Below are 22,117 nucleotides of genomic sequence, written 5' to 3'. Positions count from 1 at the left end.
TTTAGTTTTTATGCAGTTTTAGTAAAACTACAGAAAAACAACTGTCAGTTCAAAACATTCTAAATGACTAATTCTGTAACTTTTTTTGGTCTTGTTTAACCAATTTAAAGTTAAAAGTATTCCAAAAATATTAAAATTACATTAAACGTTTTATGAACAGCTTGTGGTACTATATTCTTTTAAGTAATTGTAATTTGATTTTGATTATGGGTTTAATACGGTTAAGGCTAGAAGGAATACAGCTCGAGCTCTATTGGGCATGCGCTCATCAATCTAACGTTTTTTTTTCTCTCACTATGCAACAATAAAAAGACGTGAAAAATGATACAATACAGTAGGTATAACAATTCATTTCACTGTTAGTTTCCGGTCGGAGCTATATCCTTTTTAGCCACGACCATGACTCAAACGCGCGAGGATGACGTCAGTAACCCGTGGCAACGCAGTAAAATGTTTAGAAAGGAATATTTGTAATATTGATATTTTACAGGAAAAGAATGGAATTTTAATATGGAGGATTATGTTGGCTGCATTACTTAAATGCATTAGAAAGAACAATAGCGTTTAATATTAGCCTTTAAACAGGCAACTTGTGCAACCAATCATGAAGAGCTTTCGGCACGCCCCCTACCTTTCGGCACGCCCATTACTCCGAGCTGCAGCTACCCCTGTCTTGAAATATAGGTGAAGTGGTGATATAACCAACTGTTTAGATTGGTGATAATGCACACACAATAACTGTAAAAGTGATATAATTCCCTTTGACATACTTACGCATGGGAAAAAGAGGAAAGAAGAAAGTTAAACAAGCACTTGACAGCATGGCTTTTAGCGCGTCTGATGTGGTTGAACTCTTTGAAGATTCAGCTTCGGCCTCTAATATCATTGGACTTAAGTCACAGAGAGATACAGAATCACGATGGTTTGATACTTGTCCAGACTTTGATAACGTTCTTGCTGCCCTGACAGACACTCCTCAGAAACCAGCTGCGAAAAAATCGGTGGTAATGGTAATGAAGATGTCTTGGCCGCAATACGTGAACTGGCTTTAAAACACTATAAGACTTTTCAGAAAATTTCAGCGATCGAAGTTACTACTGAAGCTACCTCGAATCAAATAATGAGTCTAACTGCGGCGGTGCAACAGCTTATTGTGGATGTTGGTTTTCATAAAGAGGCAATTGATCATCTGCAATCAGAAGTCCAAGCGCTGAAAAAGGAAGACAAGTCAATGAAAGCAGGTGTACAGGAATGTAGCCGTTACAGTTGGAGATGGTGCCTAAAGTTGCACGGTGTTGCGGAAAAAGAAAGCGAAGATGTCAGAAGCGTGGTGCTAGAGAAGGTTGCTCCTGGAATTGGAGACAGACTCCAGGACAGTGTTGATGTCGCCCACCGTCTGGATCCGAAACGATCAGAGGGTAAGGCCAGATCGATCATAATCCTCTTCTCACTACGTACGGGACATGGTTTGGAGCGCTGCAAATTTCTGTGCGAAAACAGACTTCAGCTTTCGGAGCCTTTATCTCCTGACGATAGAGCAGCGTGGGACAAGCTCTGGCCACTTGTGAAGAAGGCACGCGAGAAGGGCAAAAGAGCAAGCTTCCGCAGCTCTTTTGCCTTGATTGATGGGAAACAAGTATTCTACGCGGACGTTACCTAAGCTGTGGTTTAAGGACACTGGCTACCTCTCTCATGCGTTGTTCTAAAATACTTAAAACGGTAAACAACACCATCTGTGCCATTCTTACGAACAGGATAGTTACTATGTTTATTTAGCCTTGGTTGTTTGGTGGTTCCTTTTCTTTTTTTTCATGGAGTTCAAGTTCAAGTCTTTGTCTATTGTAACACGAAATGTTCGAGGTTTGCAGGACAATTTGAAAAAAAGTGCAGCTGATCTTAACTTTCTTCAAGAAATCCACTCAGGGGAAACGGATATTAGCTTTTGGAGGAATCAGTGGGGAAACTCAATCTTCTTTAGTCATGGTAGCAATCATTTAGCTGGAGTTGCAATTATGTTACACCGTTTTAAAGGTACTATTTTAGAAAGTTCTGAAGAAGGCAGATGGGTTATAGCTATAATCAAACAAGTTCTGAAGCTATACAAGATAATACCACTTTCATAACTTGGTTATATGGTTATAATTCTAATACATCCAATAGAGCAATGTTTTCTCACCTAGCTGATAAACTTCAGAATTTAAATAAAAAATATATTGATGCTTATTTTATTTTAGGAGGGGACTTCAATGAATGTACAGATAATTATTTGGATAGACACCCCCCTAGACACCACGGTGGGATGAGTAATGACTTAATTTTTTCGATTTGGCCGGTTCTCTCTCTGACTGATACATGGCGATTCTATAATCCTTATACTAAAGATTTTACTTGGTCAAATAATACTTGTTCTCTTAGATCTTGAATTTATTTATTTTTAATTTCTTCTTCCATCGTAGGTTATGTAAAAGATATTTCTCATGCTATTGCCCCTTTATCAGATCATAAATTAGTCTGTTTAAAGCTGAGTGACAACCATGATACCCAAGACTTAGGGGCTATTGGAAGTTTGTTAAAAGATAAAAAATTCAATGATAGTATTATCAATCTTATTAAAAAATTATTCACTGACTCAATTGAAGATTATAAAAAAGCATGGGAGTTCTTTAAATATAAAGCTAGACATATAGCAATTAAAAGAAGTAAAGAAATTAAAAAGAGTAAACATCAAACTGATTTGGAGTTGGTTAATAAACTTAATGCTTTACTAGCTAAAAGTGATATTACAGAAGAGGACACTTTACGTACATACATCTCCACCTTGGCCCGTGTTCGGCTGTGAGCCAGGTTAAAGCGTGTCTGTGGTCCAGGATCAGGTTCAGGGTATGGTGTCATTAAAAAGGGGCAGACAAGGGTATCCTCTGTCCCCAGCAAGTAACCATTGTACTGTCTTGTAATGATTCAAGTGTACAATACAAATATAGTAAAAAGAAAAAAAAAAAACATACCCTGAAATGTCTGGCATAATGATGACTCACAGAAAATTCTGGCATCATGCACAGATCCTGGCCATTTTGCCTCAACATTAGTAATGATGCGAGTTGCCTCACATATTACCTATAGTTAGTGGAAAAAAGTAATGAGTTTAATGATTTTAACGAGGCAAAAAATTAAGGACACAAAATCAAGTTTTTACCTGTACATTGATACTATGAATAGATTTCCTATTAACATCGTCTTCCTCATTTATTGAAGGAGCTTTAATAGGAATGTAGGTGCCATCAATGCACCCAATTACATTTGGAAACCTTAAAATATAAATATATAAAAGTGTCAAGTGATACTTAATATCAAGTCATATATGAAAGTATCAAGTGTATGTGTGTGCAGAATGAATACATGTATAGATATAAATAGTATGACTACATATTAAATATGCATCATAGATTTTACTAGAAAGGACAAACCTGCCACTCCGTGGAATTCCTCTTTAATAACATGGAGAGGTTTATGGCCAGGGAACTGTACACACGTGTGTAAGAAGCGTTTAAGTGCCAAATATACAGTTGCCTTTCCCACATGCTGTGCATCGCCCTACATTGTACAAAAAATGCCCTGACGGAAAAAAAGGAAGTGCTATGCACAAAATGTTTTCTGTTCTAAGCGCAGAACCGCGGTTTGTGACATTTGCAATATGCGGTTTCAAGAGATGTGTTAAGTAAATTAACGATTCCCTTGAAAACCGATAGCGCTCTTTTAAATATTCATTAGGAAATTAAAAGACATCAATACGCGGTCTTATAACTCTCTCCTGGCGAAAAAAACCTTGTATAATTTGTGCCTCCACGTCCTCCTCATCAAAAGGGTGCGCTATGCTCAATAACCTTCTGAAACAAACTTACCCTGGAACATAACCTGCTACCGAGCAGGTTATCTTCAGAGAGTAAGTTTCTATGGTTACATACATACCCAGAAAGTTACCTCTGATTTTGGAACCGAAAGTTGAGGTTATCCACTAATTCAGTCTTAAACTTACCCGGGTATGTCACATAACCTGCGTTCTGTGTGTTTGTTTGGTAACCTGAGAGGAGGGGGGCTGTAAAGCCGAGACCTATCGTCTTCCCTGCTGGGTCTTAGTGCCTGCAGAGTTTTTGAGTGTGTGTGTGTGTGTGTGTGTGTATGTCTGTGTAAGGCAGAGAGTGTGTGTGTTTGTTTGGGAACCTGAGAGGAGGGGGCTGTAAAGGTGAGTGTGTGTGTGCGTGTGTGCGCGCTCATTCACTTACACCAGAGGTTCTGAACCTTTTAGAACCAAAGCCCCCCCAAACCTCCCCTATCATGTGCCCCCCCTCATACACACACCTTATAAATCCTTTGATAGATAGATAGATAGATAGATAGATAGATAGATAGATAGATAGATAGATAGATAGATAGATAATTTCTTTTTTACTTTTTTGTATTTTTTTTCTATTGTATACTATTCTTAGCTTTTATAATTTTCAAAATAACTATTACGAGTTTTAGAAAACTATATAAATAGACAGACAGACAAATAGATAGTTTATTACTTTTTGTATTTTGTTTTTTATACTTAACTTTTATGATTTTTAAAATAACTTTTATGAGTTTTATACAACTATATACAATGACAGATGGCTAGACAGTTATGTTATCAAAATTGTAACTATTTTGAACAAGAGAACTTAAAGTAGCATCAGTTGTAAAATAACGTGTAAGTATTATTTTAAGTGTGAAGCATGCTGCATTTAATTCGTTTGTTGCATTCTACAAGCATTTGCATACTATGCGCTCTAAATAATATTCAGTAGGCAGATATTATACGAATTGGGATGCAGGGTGCGTTGGTGTGTCTGCGACACAGTCATGACACCGTTAAAGAAATCAGTGGGACACCTGCCCTTGCTTATTTTTACAAAAAAGCGCAATTCGCGGTTCAGTGGTGGACAGCGCAAGCCTCAGGTCATCTTCCACCTGGAGCCGATTTCGGTACTTTGTTTTCAAAGCCGTCAATTTTGAAAACCCGGCCTTGCACAGATAAGTTGGCGAATGGAAGAAGTAATTTTACGGCAGCGTCAGATAACTGAGGATATTCAGGCATCACGCTCAACCAAAATGACGGCAGAGAGGAAGAGCTGTATAAGTCTCGCAGTCTCTTGTCGCACTTTAATTCGACTAACTGCTCCGCCATGTCAACTGGAAGGTCTTTTCCTGGGCAGATAAAGGGATCTCTGACCCAAGCTAATGAACTGAAATCCTCAGCGAAATAATGGCCAGATTGTTGTTTTAGACCCTCTACATGCTGAGTGACTGTATCAATCAAAGGAGAGATATTTATCCCTGTCTCTTGCACACAGTCAGCGAAGTTGGAAAACATGTCAACATTTTTATAAATCAGATGGTCACCTGAAAGGTGAAATGCAATAAAATACACCCAGTGCACAAATAATGTATTTTCTCTGTTTTTTCTTGAAAACAATTTGCGCCCCTGTTGAGAACCACTGACTTACACCAACACCAACACACACACACACTCTCTCTCGGCTTTACAGCCCCCACTTTTCTCTTATTTAATTTTTTTTTGTTTTACTTTACAGAAGTGATTCCGTTAGTATGCGCTTACGCGAGTGTGACTAGCGATGTTCCTTGGTAATTTTTAAATGGTTTTAAAAACGTCTCTCCGTTAATGTGTGTGTGTGTGTGTGACACACACACAGCGCCTGCGTGCACAAATGGAAACACTTATCTGAGATCCTTACCTGAGATCCTTACACTATAGCAGCCATCTTTTCTCTACTCCAGGAAGCTTTTAGACATGAAAAATAACTGTCTGAAAAATAACTCCATTTGACCATGCTCACTGCACTCTTTAGCCAAAAATAAAATCAAGTGAGTGCCAGCTGTAATTGCTCATTTACACTACCATGTGGACTGTGTTGATATTTTAAGATGGGCCAGGGCTCAGAGGTCAAGATATGTACGTTTCTGTTTTCCTCACCCACACAGCGAAGATGGTCTGTTCTGTGACATCCAGCGCTAGCTCCGGGAGATATGAGGATATATCAGAGATATGATTTGGACTGACACGAATCTGACTCACCCACGGGTGTGTCGAGGTGTTGAGTTCAAATTACTGATAGTCAGTTTCATCGATTTCCTCCACGTCTGAATATTGTATTTCTCAGTCACCAAGCTAAAGAAGTTGGCAGGTTAGAAAGCTATAAATAATTAAGCGGTGTGAATCTCTGAGTTAAAAACAATTGGGGGGTTTATCTTGTACTCTGCAAACATGAATAAAATCCATAAAGTCAAACTGAACAAGCTCTCTAGTATAGTGGACCAACTATTAGAAATGTGTTCCTCTCATAATCGATTTTCCTTGCTGAGTTGAACTGCAGACTGAATTTGACCTTATTATAAACACAGAACGCCTTCTCCTCCAATTACAAACCATATATCATGATCATTGAGATAAGGCAGCTTCAGGCTAAATAATTACATCAGCAGGTAGGTTTGCATATTATCCATGATAGAAAGTTGCTGTTTTGTTTTTTGTTTCCCGATTTTCTCCCTAATTTAGTCGTGTGCAATTCCCTCCCGTCACTATGGGGGAGTTGGGGGGCTCCCACATTAAGGCTACTTACTACCATTCAGCCAGGAGGGCCGAGGGCTGGCACGTGTTTCCTCCGAACCACGTGACACCAGCTGACCTCTTTTTTTTCAAACATCGTTGGGGGCAGCGTAACACACTTGAAGGACAGTGCTATCTGCTCCCTCTGCATGCACGAGCTCACAGATGCCCCGAATGGCATAGAGCCGTGTTATTAATGTGGGAGCATTAAGTACCTCTCATCCCTCCCCGCTAAGAGAGCTCGGCCAATCAGCTCTCTCTAGACCTCCGGCTGCGAGGGGTTACAGCATCACCCAGGAACCGAACCAGCGATCTCCGGATGATAGGGCGAGCACTTTACCACTGCGCCACTTGGGGGCCTTCTGTTGCTGTTTTTAAATTTCTTTTATTCAACTTTATATAAATGAGAACCCCTACCTTTCAGTTCCTGGTAGAACTAAAATGGGTGCTTTCAAAGATAACCTCTTGAGATAAACCGTGATGTTGCAGAAGAACATGACACCCCACTAACTATAGAGGAAATTAACCTTTCCATAAATAAAAATCTAGAATAGAAAAGCTCTTAGAACCAAAGAACTTGATTTCAAAGAACAAAAAGTTTCAGTATAAGTTGGCCCCACTAATGCTTTCCTTATATCCGGGATCCTTGCAACATGGGATTTTCCAGCCTTCCTTAAGACAAGCCTCTTGTCTCCTTCCAAAAAGACAAGAATCCAAATCTCCATAGCTCTTACAGACCTCTTTATCTAATAAATACAGATTCTAAGGTTCTTTCCAAAGCCTTAGCTCTCTGTTTGGAAAGTATTCTTACAACTATTGACTCATCCAAACAAACTTGTTTTAATTATGTGATCCCAGCTGTTTATTGCACATACAATCTTAAATATTATTTACTCCACAACTTATACATCTACCCCTGAAGTAGTGATCTTGGTTGATCCCAAAAATGCATTTAGCTGAGTCGAACTAGTACCTGTTTACACTCTTTATGAAATTTGAGATGCTTATTCATTTGTTTGGACACATGCAGACTAGTATTTCTAACAATGGTATCCACACTGCATTCCTATCCCCACTATTTTTTTCATTGGCAATGGAGTCTTTCAGTTTACTTGAGATCTTATTTTTGTATGTTTATCACAAAATAATACTTGTTTATGACTTTTTTTTTTGTCCTAAGTTAAATAAGATCTTGGACAAAGGAGAAGTTTACCACTGTCATAGACTGAAAAGAATATTGTCATTAAAATGAATGATTTGGACAGGTTTCTATATAGTTCATTGATATATATATATTTCATATTTTGTTAACAGAAAGTTTTTTTTTTGTTTTTTTTTACAGGACATTGATCAAGAAATCCTATGTTTTCTATGGCGTAGAACGATATCCAGGAACAAAGAAAATCATACTTTAAAAATATAATTCAGGTCACTGACTTTGTTAAAAATGCAACTGTGATACTGGGCTCCACATATTCAAAAAACTTGATAGACCTACAGAATATTAATGTAAGTCAAAGATACAGTTGTTCATGTCATCGTCAGGGAGCGCTTTTTGTTTACTTTAGTATTCTTGTTAAATTACTCTATTGACCACTTTTGGTAGCACGTGGCTTAGTGGTTAGCACTGTCGCCTTGCACCTCCAGGGTGCAGGGTCGATACCTGCCTCGGGTCTGTGTGCATGAAGTTTGCATGTTCTCCCCATTCTTGGTGGGTTTCCTCCCACAGTCCATAAATATCCTAAATTTCTTTCTTCTGACATCTTACCACCGATCAGACCTAAAGCAGACTGGGAGTGTAAATTGTGATTGAATTTAGTGGGTCACTGGTGGGATGCCGCACTTAATAAAATTCATGTCCTTGTCTCACTCTTATACAGTTTACGGTGTTATAAAGGATTCATTGCTACAAAGCTTGATTGTCCAAAATATGCCTGAATTTTACAGAAAATGCCATGTTCCTTCTTACAGTCTAACGCATATGTTGTTGTTTTTTGTTCTTGTCCTGCTGTTCTTTCCATGTTCTAATTGTTATGTTTTATGGGCTTTTTTTTTTGGAAATGTGATTAAAGTCATTATTACCTGTTAAGCAGGTCTTGGTAGGTATACCCGTATTCTCAAAAAAAAAAAAAAAAAAAAAAAAAAAAAAAAAAAAACTGAAAAGATAATTCACATTAATTATTGTAGTAAATAAACTAAGTAATTATGTTAGTAAGTAATGTTAGACAGTGTTACTAAAATATTCTGGATCCTAAATACCTGGCAAAAGATGACTTAGTTTTTATTGATCTAGTACAAGGTTTCAGTGCTTTGTAGCTCAGTATTGACCACTGTATACCACTTGTGATACAGTGTCAATCCAGCAGCCTTGTGTGAACACACACTCTCCCATTGGTAGTCAACAAAGTTCTACAAGATATTTGAAGGACAACAAGCAAAGCCTTTAAGAAATATGTAAGAAAAAAAAAACATGGAATGGAAAAAATTTAGTTGTTTGGTTGTGAGTTGGCCTTACAGTAAATGTGTACCAGGAACCATTACGTCATCTTGGACTGAGACATGATGATACGATACTCATCTATCTGACTCAACTGTGAGTCCAGGAATAACCATGTAGCCAGGTAGTAATGCATAGTTTACTGGTTTACACAAGGGTGTAAAACAAACCGGTACAGATAGTAAAATCTTGTTTTTACTGTTGTAGGTAAAAAAAAATACAAATGCAATTAAGGTGTTCGTTTTAAATACAGAACTTGTTGCAAAATGGGATCCTACCTCTTTAATGCTGCATTTTCTGTGGTGGGTGGAGGACAGAACACACTTGAGCTTCTGTAATAATATCTGAGGAATGCATTTTTGGACAATTATCCTCTCTAAGTGAATAAGCAATGTGGACTTTGTTTATCAAAGTTGTATAAAGAAATGTAACTTAAGCTGGCTACTAGAGCAAAATGCTTTTTAAAATGGTGGATGGTAAGCTGTGAAATGCTGTTGTCTCTACTGGGTTTGCTTCATGCAATTTACATATTATTGTTATGTAAATGACGCATTTAAGCATTTAAGAAAGCTTCCATAATAAATTAGGCATTGCTGCTGATGGGCATTTTCTCTATTTTGATTGAGTCTTGAAGTTGACTTGGTTCCAGTTCGCACCTACTGTCTTTTAATTGGCCGACATGCTTTCGGGATTAAAAGCATTATAAATCTTAATGTAGAGGGTTACTTAAATTTTAAGTACTAAATACCTGGCAAAAGGTTTATTCTTTACCCCTGTCATGTAAAGTGTTAGGGTTTTGTAGCTCAATAGTGAAGTATCTACCTAATAGGCTAACTAAATATTAGTTTTGAAGAACAAGACCAGAAAATAAATTAAATTATAGGGTCATAAACATACTCTATTTTGACTTCATAGGAAAAAATGGAGTTGCCATAAATGCCCAATGCTGAACAATTAAAAACATCCTAGAAAAAGACAGTATGCTAGACAGTCCTGTTACTTTTAAGTGCTTGTCTGTATCAAGAAACCTAATCAAGATGGTAAAACTAGATTACATGCTTTTACCCTGGGTAACATTTCTGAAGGCAATGTAAAACAAAACTGTGCGTTTGTGTTAGCCAAGAACAAGAGGCAACTTGCCCATTGAGAAGTAACGCCTACACTGGTGAAAAAAAGGACAGTCTGAGGCATCGCCGAGTGATAAAAGTATGCAGCACAGAGAGCGAGAGAGAGAGATTGAGTGAGTAGACAGAGAAGGAAGGACAGACAGGCAAAGTGAAATATAGAGATTTTGACTTGTGGATTCATTCATGTAAGTACCCTTCATGTCTGATATTTGTACTTTATGTCTGTAAGGTATGATATAGAGTATGTAGTATGCATTGGACTAGTCATAAAGTAGAGTGCAGAATCTAATAAACTTGAAAACAAACCACTTTTCACTTTCTTTGACCTTTGTGGGAGACACCTGAATTCCTGGTGTAGATCTAGATAAAGAAAAGCTTTTGTGTGTGCATAAATATGAGTATCTATCTATACTATGCGTATATGAGATATATTTTTGTCAACATGAGACAAATATTGCTTAGTGTTTATTGACATATTGCTGATGTCATTGCTTTGGAGTTTAATTTAGCTCATTATTTACTACATGCAATACAGAAGCAACTCAGTGGCCTAGCGTGAACACACACTGTGATCAGTTGCCAAAAAACCCTGTGGAACATTGATTTACTTAAAGAAAAACAAGCATCATTTTCTAAACTATGTTTAAAAAAAAAAAAAACCATAATTCCTGGAATTACAAAGCGATTTTCTGTGTCTAGTTAAGTTTACAAAAAAAGTTGTGGGTTACAGTAAATGTAAACCAGGGACCACTGCCTCATTTTGAACAGAGACACAAAGCCGATTATATATCTGATGTAGGACAAGGTGAAACATGTAGCTGGGTAGTCATAGATTCCACGATAAATCAACATAAACAAGTTCAGATAGGAAACTGAAACTGTAGTAAAAATCACAACTAAGGTAAATGTCTTTAAATTGCATGGCTGAATTAGTTTTAATTTTATAGTTTCCATTGGGGGAATGAGTACAGAACACAATGACCTAACAAATATTAACGCTTTTTGTAGTAACTTGTAATTCACTTGATTAAAAGTAGTTACTCAAATTTCTTAAGTTACTTTACAAATTCTAAAATTTATACCACCATTAAAAATTATCTTAACTAACAAAATGAGCTAAATGTGGGAAAGTAAACACTGCTTTGATTAGCAAAAACACAAAGAAAAGTAACTTTAGCTTAACAGCTGACTTAGCAAAATGCTTCAATAGCTTTTTTTTTATATCAGATCTCGTAATACATAGCATTCATAATGTAAAACAAACAAAGATCAGGCTAGTCAGTCTCGTGCAATCAGCTAGTAAAATGGTGGATGTTGACACATTTACATAATTATTTTAGTGTATTTAAAATTCGTCGTTGGCCTTTATAAATTAGACAGGGGATGCAGATATGTCTCAGACGCTGCTACTAAATACAAAAGGAAAATTGTGCAAATGTTCTTGTTTTGTAGATTTCCCTTTGCTATCACAATCAGATTCATGTACACAGTGTATAATGTGCCTATTTTTTTCTACTTTTATCAGACTTCCATGAAGCAAGATGGCTGCCCAAAATGCATCCAGTTTCATCAACAGCAGTGCTTCTAACAGATGTAATTTAAGTGAGGATTTTAATAACATCCTGCTACCAGTTGTCTACAGCATTGTGCTGGTGTTTGGCCTCCTACTCAACCTCACCGCCATGTATTCCATCTGTTGCCGGCTCAAACGCTGGAGCCCCAACACTATCTACATGATCAATCTGTGTGTGTGTGACACACTCTATATCCTTACACTACCCTTTCTGATCTATTATCACGCGTCCAAGAAAAACTGGCCATTTACTGAAGTTTTCTGCAAAGTTATCCGCTTTCTCTTCCACACCAATCTCTATGGTAGCATCCTCTTCCTCAGTTGCATCAACGTCCATCGCTACATAGTTGTTTGCCACCCAGTGCGATCAATGAGGTGGGTTAATGCCCGCCGTGCCCGTTACACCTCGTTCGTGATCTGGGTAGTTGTCCTCATTTTCCAAGCGCCAGTGCTTTACTTTTCCCGAACCAAGAATAACACTATCTGCACAGACACCACATCGGGAGACCTCTTTAAATACTTCCTGCCCTACAGCTCTGCCATTTCGGTTCTTTTCTTTCTAATACCATTTATTATAGTGATAGTTTGCAACAGCCTTATGGTGCATCAACTCATACAACCAGGCACAGTAGGAGGTACAGTGTCTCGGCACTCCAAGAAGAAGTCTGTAAAGATGATCGTCATCGTACTGCTGGCCTTCATAGTCTGCTTTGTGCCCTTCCACTTCACACGGAGTGTCAACTACTTCTTCCGCCACTTTCCGAATGTAAACTGCAACCTCCGGGAAGGCTCTAGAATAGCATACAAGGTCTCAAGGCCCATAGCAAGCATTAACAGCTGCATTGACCCTATCCTTTACTTCATGGCTGGCCAGGGTTTTCGGCAAAGTCTACCTAAGTGGAAGCAAGGCCAAAGAGCTGAGGAGGATAAAGGTTCAACCTCTCAATCAGATTAAACAAAAAAAAACATGAACGTGAAGGACAGAGAGGTTTGCAAGACCAAGGAATAAAGTGGAATACTGGAAAATAGAACGTAATGGTGGAGCTGTGTTGGAATTGTAACTTTAAAAGACAGGCCAAAACTGCCAGGGAGCGAATTCTGCTTTACTTTTAAATGTGTTTCCAAAATAACCGCAAACAGCCACACCCATTTTTTCCCCCCTACATTTGGTGCTTAGGAATTACATGGTATACCTTTGTAAAGTCTCCTGTACAGTTTTGGCCATTATTACCTTTCAACAGCTTTTGCAGGGTTGAGAACTTTGTAATACTTTGTAGATAAAACTGTTCTTTTAACTTTAATAAACATAAGAAATCTTTCAGGACGCAAAGAGAGAAAAAGACTAATACAAAAAAAAAAAAATGCTGGTGAGGAAACGATTGTTTATAGTTGTTAATGTTAGAAATAACATGACCTAACTTGCTTCGTACATGTTTCACAGCTTTGGTATTTGGCAAATTAAACACTACGAAACATAGTATGATAAGTTATGTGCAGATAAATGTTATATACAAATCGACCGACAAAGAAAAAAATGAGTCCCTGAACTTAATAGCTTTTATGTTATAACAGATTATGTACAGTATTCTATTTGTAACAAGGTTTTTTTTTAAACAAATGATATGCAGCTTTCAGCAATGTCTTTTGAGTTAATGAATGTGGATATATATATATATATATATATATATACACACACACAACCGTTCAAAAGTTTTAGAACACTTTTTAACTACATGATGGTTCCTGATTTAATTCTTTCTACATTGTAAAGGAATGCTAAAGGCTGAGAGCCAGTTTCATTATGGTACATGACGAATTTTGCAAATGCACTTGACAATACTGTTTTTGCAAGAACTATTACAGAATGGCTGACCTCTGTGTCTTAAAATAACAACTAACTGTTGTTTTTCTTGTTGTTACGTAATTAACTAATTCCATATGTGTTATTTTATAGTTTTGAAATCCCCATAATTGTTGTAGAATATAGAAAATAAAGCACTAAAAAAAAGAAATTTGCAAGTGTTCTAAAACGTTTGAACGGTAGTGTGTGTGTGTATATATATAATATTCTTTATTGAATTATTGTATATTGTATAAAATATAAATATATATTTGCATATGTCAGCAAGCTTCTGCTTAATTAAAGCAGATTATTCATTTTTATTTGTCATACTTTTTATTTATTGTCAAAATATTACATTTCAAAATCTTAATCTGTATACTCATATATCAGTAAGGAAAAATGTTAAACTAAACTTTAGAAATTCATATAAAAAGCAGTCAGTTACTTTAGTTCTTATTCTTTATTTAAAGATTACAAATATCAAGAAAAAGCATATAATTTTATAATGAAAAAATAATAATAAAATAAAATGAAAAAAGTAAGAATGATGCTGAGAATCTTTTCTTTCCATTCTCATTACATGTCCATAATTATTAATACCCTTACAAGTAAGGTAGAACCAACAGATATTGCATCCTAAAATATCATAAAATACTGCTATTTCTCAGGGTTATAGACAGCAGTGACAGTGTTGCTTGTGCCTTTTCTGCCATCATGAGTTAAAACAACAACAAACAAGGAAATCATTAACATGAATATGTGAAATTTGTTCATTGTTTGAATACCACTATTTCATATACTAACTTTTTTTTACTTAAGCATTTTCACATTGTAATTTCCAGCAAAAGTTAAAACTAAGAGGAATAAGGATATCCGCTGTACAACAGGAAAAAAAGTTTTAAGAACAATTATATTTATCATCTGTTTTATGGCTTTGTCTACGCAGATGTGTGTGCATGAGTATGCTTGTGCGTACCACCAGTTTCTTTCATTTAAAGCGAGATTATTTCACCACGAGCAGGCATTGTTTCAGTGTAAACTCTCACACATGCAGAGACCTCTTGCTAAATTTTACAAAGAAAATAAAAAAATAAAAAGTGACACAGGGAGGTAGCTTTGATGATGCACCATGAGATATTACAGTGGTTTGATGGGTCATTAATTCCCCCTTGTATTGCTCTTTAGTTTAAAACAAAAGCTAAACTCCAGGCTCTTAACACGTACAGTTACATTATAGTTTGTTTTGTTATTGTAAAGTATTTGCTACACCAGCGTTATTTCGGCATAGTGTTTAATATGTTTACAGTGTACCCTAACTGTGCCACAGACATAAAACTTTCTTTACTGTTTGGATTTATAGTTGTGTGTTTTCAAGAAAAATATTACAAAAAGTCATTTTTTAGAATTAAATTAAGATATCTGCAACTAGTATGAAAGTAGATACTGTACCTAGCACTGGCAACCCATAAGAAAAAATATGATAGTAAATATTATAGTTTTTGAACCTTAATCTAGTAAAATTCCTATAGAAAACTATAGTAAATTACAATGGCATGCTATAATAAATATTGCAGCTTCCTACAGCATGTAGGAATTACCATAGTAAATACTAAAGTTTACTGCAGTAAATTTGTACTATAGTAAATGCTATAGTTTATGACAATTAAAATAGTAAATAATATAGTTTACTTCAGCACTTACTAATAACTAGAGTAAATCCTAAATTTTACTATGGCATTTAGGAACTACTATAGTAAATACTACAGTTTACTAAAGTAATACTAACATTTGCCACTGTGTGTGTAGTTACTAAAACATGCTAACTACTATTGTCAATATTACAGTTTAGTGAAGCGTATAGAAATGACTATAGTAAGTACTACAGTTTGCAATGTAGTGTAGAAAATTACTATAACCATTTATTACAGTTTAATAAGGCATTCTGTAAATCACTATAGTAGTTACGGCATGTAATAACTACACTATGGTAAATACTAAAGTTTACTACAAGATGCAGTTAATACTATAGTAAATATTAAAATTTACTACAGCATGTAGTCAAATACTATAGTAAATACTACAGTTTACTAAATCATGCAATTAATTACTATAGTAAAGTAGTAAAAAATTACTATAGTTACTACCCTATTGTATAGCAAACTACAGTGGTAAACTGTAATATTTTTCCTACAGGAAGCTTTCAAAGCTAGATGTGTAAAGAAGCTAAGTCTTTCTTTAAAGAACAAATCATTTAAAGTATTTTTTCCCATGCCCACCTAGTGGAGATGAAATATAATAAAAGCTAAAACCTGACTAGGTTGCTACAACTGAAGGAAGAAACAGAATACAGTTTTCTTAAAGCATTAGCTTCTTCCCAGATCCTTTACACCTTACGCAGCTAATGATGCACTTTATGAACTGATTTAGGTACCTGAACAGCTGTAAACTCTCTACTGCAGTGTGTGCCCTAAACACCACATCAAGATGTAGGTGCATTCCTGCGGTCATTGTTGATCATTGTTATTGTGTCACGGTTTCTTGGTTATTCAAAGTGTAAAATCCTGTGGTTTTAATATAGATAATTTCTACAAAATACCTACTAAAATACATTTCCCTCTATTCCATGTTACAGTTTTTAAGTAATCATTTGCCTTTAGCTTTTTCACAACATTACAAATACTGGATAAGAGATTTTATTGAAAAAGTTTATAAAAAGATATTTTTTTGTGCAAAGATTTCGCAATACATTTTTAAATGGTTAATGAATATCTTGACACTGTAAAACTGGTATTTTTAGAATGTAATTTCTTGAAAAAAACATTATGGTGAAATATTGAAATATTATATAATAATATGAAATATTGACCAATAAGTGGAAGGTTTAGGTTTTAAAAGCAAATTCTCAACCGCAGTACAGCTAAATGCAGCTAAATGCGTAATGCAGATAGCTTTTCTGATGTTAATACTTGATGTGATGAAAATTTGACCCAATTCCACCCTCAAATGCAGGAGGGGACCCTAATGCACAGAAACTTTAAACCATATTATTTAGACATAAAAGAAGGTGAGCATAATCTCGTCATGAGAACGAAATTAATGCCACTCATTAAAATTAGGATCTATATATGGTCCTTATACAAAATAACCATTAATACCATCCTGCACGCTACACTATATGTATTAAGAGTTATTTACAGCAGTCAAATAAGTTATTTAACAGTATAAAAGGTACCTGTAACTCTACCTGCTTTGGAGGCTGGAAGATAAAAAATGCGTGTGTTTCCTGACATGCAAAGAACTGTGTCTGAGATACAACCATGTGTAAAATTAGTGTTCCCTCTTTCAATTCTATGTGGTTATTTTTGTGTAAAATCATAATACAAATAATCTGATCATAACAGATCTTAGTATTAGGCAAATTCAATTTATATAATATTTTACTTTTTTTTACCATGCTTAAAGGTTTTTGGACATTTGCATATGCACAGCTTTGTTGTGAGACATTGACTAGGCTATACCAAAACCTTATTTTTCACCCTTTTGATTGAAAAAAATGGTATGCTGTAGATCTTTGTCCAGTTGCAAGAATGAATTTCAAACAAGTTTTATAACCATTTCCAGATTAATGCGCATCAACAATTGCTTGTCTAAGACCATTGCTTATGTCTTTTAGGTGTTAACATACACCTGAATGCTCCAGACCTGCAAAGTGCTTTTGTAGTGGTCTGCATACCTGCTAATGATCAATTAATCAAGGGCTGTAAGATGATTATCAGCACCTGCCTACGACTTATCCTCCTAAATCCTGTGGAAACAGTAGGGGGGTACTTAGTATTACCCGCATGAAAAGGTTATAGGTCGTCTGGGGTTGTATTTGCCCTAATAGGACCCTCTATGATAAGATGATTTATTGTGTTTTTGTACAAAAAAAAATGAAAAAAGGGGACACTAACTTTTACACATGACTGTATCTGTGCCTGTCTATTGTGGTTCATCAATGTTAAAATGTCTCTTTTATCTATCAAGGTTAAAAGTTATAAACTTTACACTACAATTACCATACTATTCAGTTATATTTCACATTTTGTTTCAGGGTACCATGCCGGGTCTCGCCTCTCCTCTTTAAGGTTTTCTCATTTACAAATTTTAACTCTCAGCTTGCAAGACCTGAGGGAAGTTGTTTTCTTTCTTCTTTTTTTTTAACATAATAATTTCCTAAACACTTAGTAAGATGAATTGCTGTTTTTTTTTTTCTCCAGAATTCAAGACTTGCTCCCCATAGGGGTAAAATTTATTTCCATCCTGCGTCAGCCTCTACCCTTCGTTCGGAGCCCACCGATGAGATTGTGCTCGACGTGGTGTTGATGAAAGAGTAATGATGGATGTTTCACTTTTTCTTCCACTCGTTCTTTTAAATTCGTTTCACTTTTCACTCTAGTGAAAGGGAAAAGAAAAAAACAACATTAAGAAAACAAATAAGGAAAAGTATGGACTAGGGCATCTTAATGACAAGAGTTTGAGCCGTCACTGAATAAGAGTAAAAATTCTATCAATTAAAGGAAAGATGTGCGGAAATGATTCAAACCAAAATGATTCTTTTGGGTCTTATCACTGTACTGTGCTTTAAGTCCTCCGTAAATAAATCGGTTTTATGCCTACATTATATCACGAGTCCCGATTTGACTTAATCACCCCTTGTTGATTTGGAGTAAAGAAAAAGTCAATGTGTGCAGTTATTTCCTTTATACACTAGAGGTCAGCTCTGACTTGCTGACTGAGCACTAGCAGTAGGCATACACATAATAGAAGCAAGTCACACAGGCCAGCCTGATAAATTCTTTCCTCTCTTACTCTATACATAGCCCATGAGCTTAAATGTATTTTTCCCCTCAAATAATTAACCCAATATTCGCCAATATTCATGATTGACATAAACAACAAATAAAATTATATAGTAATATAATATAGGGACATGTATATGTTAGTATTTGGCCAAACCTGCAATGACATTGAATCCAAATACTTATACGTTGATATTTAGTTGTTCCCCCTTTTGCAGCTATAACAGCTTCCACTCTTTTTGGAAGGCTGACCATAAGATGTTGGAGTGTTACCAAATACCTTTGTCCCCATAGTGTACATATGATATGACCATAAACCATTAGAGAGAGAGACTGGAAGTGAAACAAAGATAAATATCTAGCTATCATTCTGCCAATTTATCTATCCACCATCCTTCCATCTGTCTCATCAAAATAAATGTTCATCCAGGACACGATAATAGATCCATATACTTGTTACTAAATCAATTATGGTATTTTTGTTGTCTATGTTTTAATTTTTTTTTATAAAAATGTTACCACGGTAAAAGTATGTTACATAAAGCTTTATAAGGTTGTCTCAAATGGAGACAGTGATATGGTCATTCCCAGAAACAAAGGGAAAGTCAGAAAGCTAAAAACTAATGGTGGCGTTTGGGTTGGAAAGTTATACCTGGAGAGATAATCTTACCATATCTCATACACAGATCAGCCATTACATTAAAACTGTTAATATTATAGACAGCTAGGATTCGGGTTCTACTAAAGAGGCGCTGGTCTCTTAGGACATGACTCTACAAGACCTCGGGGGTGTGCAATGGATTGCACCACATTATTATTATTATTATTATATAAGAAAATAAGAAGGAAAAGAGAAAAAGATAGAGATATATAGAGAAAAGATGCTAGTATGATATAAAAGTGAGAAATTGTGGAAGTCACTTACATTCTGTTTGCTCTTTGAGGAAGGACATTTTGCAGAAGAGGACATGCCCAGAAGGGATAATTCTTCAGCAGACTCTCTGTGAGTACACTCTATTGAATCGGTGTCACTGGACTCCAGTGGGGTCGTCACCATGGAGACTGGGTCACCCTCTAGGATATGAGCCACCTGGAACCTGTCGAATGTGCATCAGAGGTGTCTAAGGTCATGATCTGGTAGATGAGCTGATAAGTGTATTCAATTCCATGGGCATGATACACCTTTATGTGATTCAGGCTCTTTTGCTGCTGGTATTTTAGTAAATATTGTATGTGAAATGTTGAGTTTTGGTGTTTCATAGAGAACGTTTGCCTTTCATAGTGGATGATTGTAAATGTTGCCTTTTGTAAATCACAAGCCTGTTGAATCCTTGAATCTGATTGATCAAAATGTGTTAATTAAGTTTTAATATCAGTAGCTCTACCAGGACCCATGGCTATAAATGAGTCAAAAGATGTGAGGTTATTTTACAGAGACATACATATAGCCAGTTGTATGTTGATACTTTTGACATTTCTGGAAGGAGTCTTCAATATCAGAGCATTAACTTTATTGCTTTAATTAAAGAAGCATATTAATATTTGTTAGAATTTGATAATTGATTTTAATCTCAGTTGCAGTCTTGATTAATAATAATAATAGCATTTTAATGTGAAGGTTGATATTTGATGATGTGTTGGTATTTGATGTACCAATTTCCAAAACCAATTCCCCTACCTTCCTACATTGAGGACACTGCCCTCACCAGGTGAGGAGTCGACAGATGTCGCACAGGATGTCTTATTTGTGTCGATGGTGAGCGGAAACAGCACGTGTGGCCATTTCTTCTGACTGCAGCGTGAGCAACCAAGATTAGAATGTGGGGCCAACCCACTGATAGTATGAAGATGTTGATTGTGAGTACAGAGCCTGGGCAATGAGCGGAACTGGAAGAAGCCAGGGAACCTAATGGATCAACGGAAAAACAGTGAGAAAGATATCAGAACCCACCCGTACGTGAAAGTTAAATTCATAATGGTTTCTTTAACCGAACTGAGCGAAAGAACAGAAAGAGACAGATAATGAATAAACATGACAGACACATAAAGTACTTATTAATGAGGGCTTATTAATTTTGTCTTTTTCCTGTCATGCTATTTAACAGATTGTAGAGCAAATACATAACAGTATGTAATATTTCATAAAAGTGCGATATGATAAGAGAATTGATACAGTCCCCCCGTCATCGCACACAAACGTGGGTGGAACTTTGAAGTTTTAAAAGTAATATTTCAGTTTAATTTTAGATACTCCATATTCACTTATTAAATTGCCTTTATGTATGATTGACATATCTCGCTGTACGAATGTGTGACCTGTGTGTGCACGTGGTGCCCTGTGATGTCCAAAGGACTCCAGATCGCCTCTGACCCTTACAAGGATACTAAAGCAGATAAATGAATGAATGTGCCCAATACTGATTCATTCATTTTTTTTTTTTATCATAATCAATGACCTATTTAGTATCTAGTTTACAGTGAATACCAGGATTACACCAGGAACACTGACAGGTGTGTCTAAGAACAAAGCCCCAATTTCTACAAACCTGTTTAAAAGATGTAACTCAACTTTAATAAACAGGTCACTTCTGTCAACTTAAAGTATACAGTTTTTCTTTTTTTTTGTTTTATCTTTACCAAAACCTAAGAAATTATTTTAGTTGTGGATCCTAGGTCACTCATCATAACACTTCACAATAAAACTTATTGCTTAGAAAACTGTCCTTAAAATCTTTTTATTAAGCTCTCCAATAATATTATCTTATTATTTCTCAGGTTGGGACTTGGTGTTCTTCTGCCAAACCACATCAGTCCTCCCAGCTGTGATGATGACCTTAATTACCATGACCAGACTGAACTTATGAACAGGTATATCAGTCAAAATACACTGCCTGGCCAAAAGAAAAGTCACACACTATTAGATTTCAGATTACAGCTCATAATATGGTGGCCAGCTCATGATTTCTCATGCTCCCAGAAATTCCTGAAGTATGTCATTTCTAGTCCAATTTTAAGTCTAAAGTTCTTGTTCTATCTTGTAAAAAAGATTTTGAAAAAGTTATATACAATTTTCTTTCAAGTCAGATTGATTATTGTAATGCCCTCTATGTTGGTTTTGGACAGGGCCCTCTTGCGGTTGGTTCAAATGCTGCTGCATGTTTTTTAACAGGAACATGTAAGCGGGAACACATAACTCCGGTCCTGGCATCTCTACACTGGCTCCCTGTGCAGTTCAGGGTCAAGTTTAAGTTCTTGTTAATGGGCTACAAAGAGCTGAATAATCTAGCACCACCATATACTGCTGACCCTTTGAAGCTATACAGTCCAGCAAGGTCTCTCAGGTCTGGTGATTTGCCTTTTCAGCAGCAGTCCCTAAACTCTGGAGTGAACTGTCCCCTACTGTACATCAGACAGGACCCTTATCTATCTTTCTATTTTAAAATCTCACCTCAATACCTCTTATACTCTTTGGCATTTAATACAGTGTGAGGACATACTCTTTCCCTCTTTTTATTTATTTTTTATTATTATTTATTTATTATTTATTATAATTTTTTTATACTATTATTTATATTCATATAGTCTGTTCC

At 36.0% G+C, this 22,117-nt stretch overlaps 2 protein-coding genes across 3 annotated transcripts in view; one reads left to right on the top strand and one right to left on the bottom strand.

Moving 5' to 3' along the window:
• Positions 1 to 11,797: 11,797 nt before the first annotated feature.
• On the top strand, positions 11,798 to 16,064 carry LOC128528317 (P2Y purinoceptor 2-like). The gene has a single exon (XM_053501113.1). The coding sequence runs from the start codon at positions 11,812 to 11,814 to the stop codon at positions 12,796 to 12,798; it is 987 nt and encodes a 328-aa protein (XP_053357088.1). The 5' UTR covers positions 11,798 to 11,811; the 3' UTR covers positions 12,799 to 16,064.
• A 1,075-nt stretch (positions 16,065 to 17,139) lies between these two features.
• The window catches only part of relt (RELT TNF receptor), a 29,764-nt gene continuing 24,786 nt past the window's right edge, over positions 17,140 to 22,117 (bottom strand). For both annotated transcript variants that reach the window (XM_053501109.1, XM_053501110.1), the window contains exons 9-11: positions 20,206 to 20,433; positions 19,453 to 19,624; positions 17,140 to 18,120 (exon numbers count right to left, since the gene is read on the bottom strand). In XM_053501109.1, the coding sequence (XP_053357084.1) occupies positions 18,109 to 18,120; positions 19,453 to 19,624; positions 20,206 to 20,433 (412 nt within the window). In that variant the 3' untranslated portion in view covers positions 17,140 to 18,108. The remainder of the gene's footprint in view (positions 18,121 to 19,452; positions 19,625 to 20,205; positions 20,434 to 22,117) is intronic.

Source organism: Clarias gariepinus, chromosome 7, assembly GCF_024256425.1.
Source record: "Clarias gariepinus isolate MV-2021 ecotype Netherlands chromosome 7, CGAR_prim_01v2, whole genome shotgun sequence".
Classification (NCBI taxonomy): domain Eukaryota; kingdom Metazoa; phylum Chordata; class Actinopteri; order Siluriformes; family Clariidae; genus Clarias; species Clarias gariepinus.
Note: the sequence above shows the minus strand (reverse complement) of the source record. Positions and strands in the feature narration are given on the sequence as shown.

Coding starts and splice junctions, on each gene's coding strand:
- LOC128528317 (XM_053501113.1), top strand. CDS start 11,812: ATGGCTGCCCAAAATGCATCCAGTTTCATCAACAGCAGTGCTTCTAAC.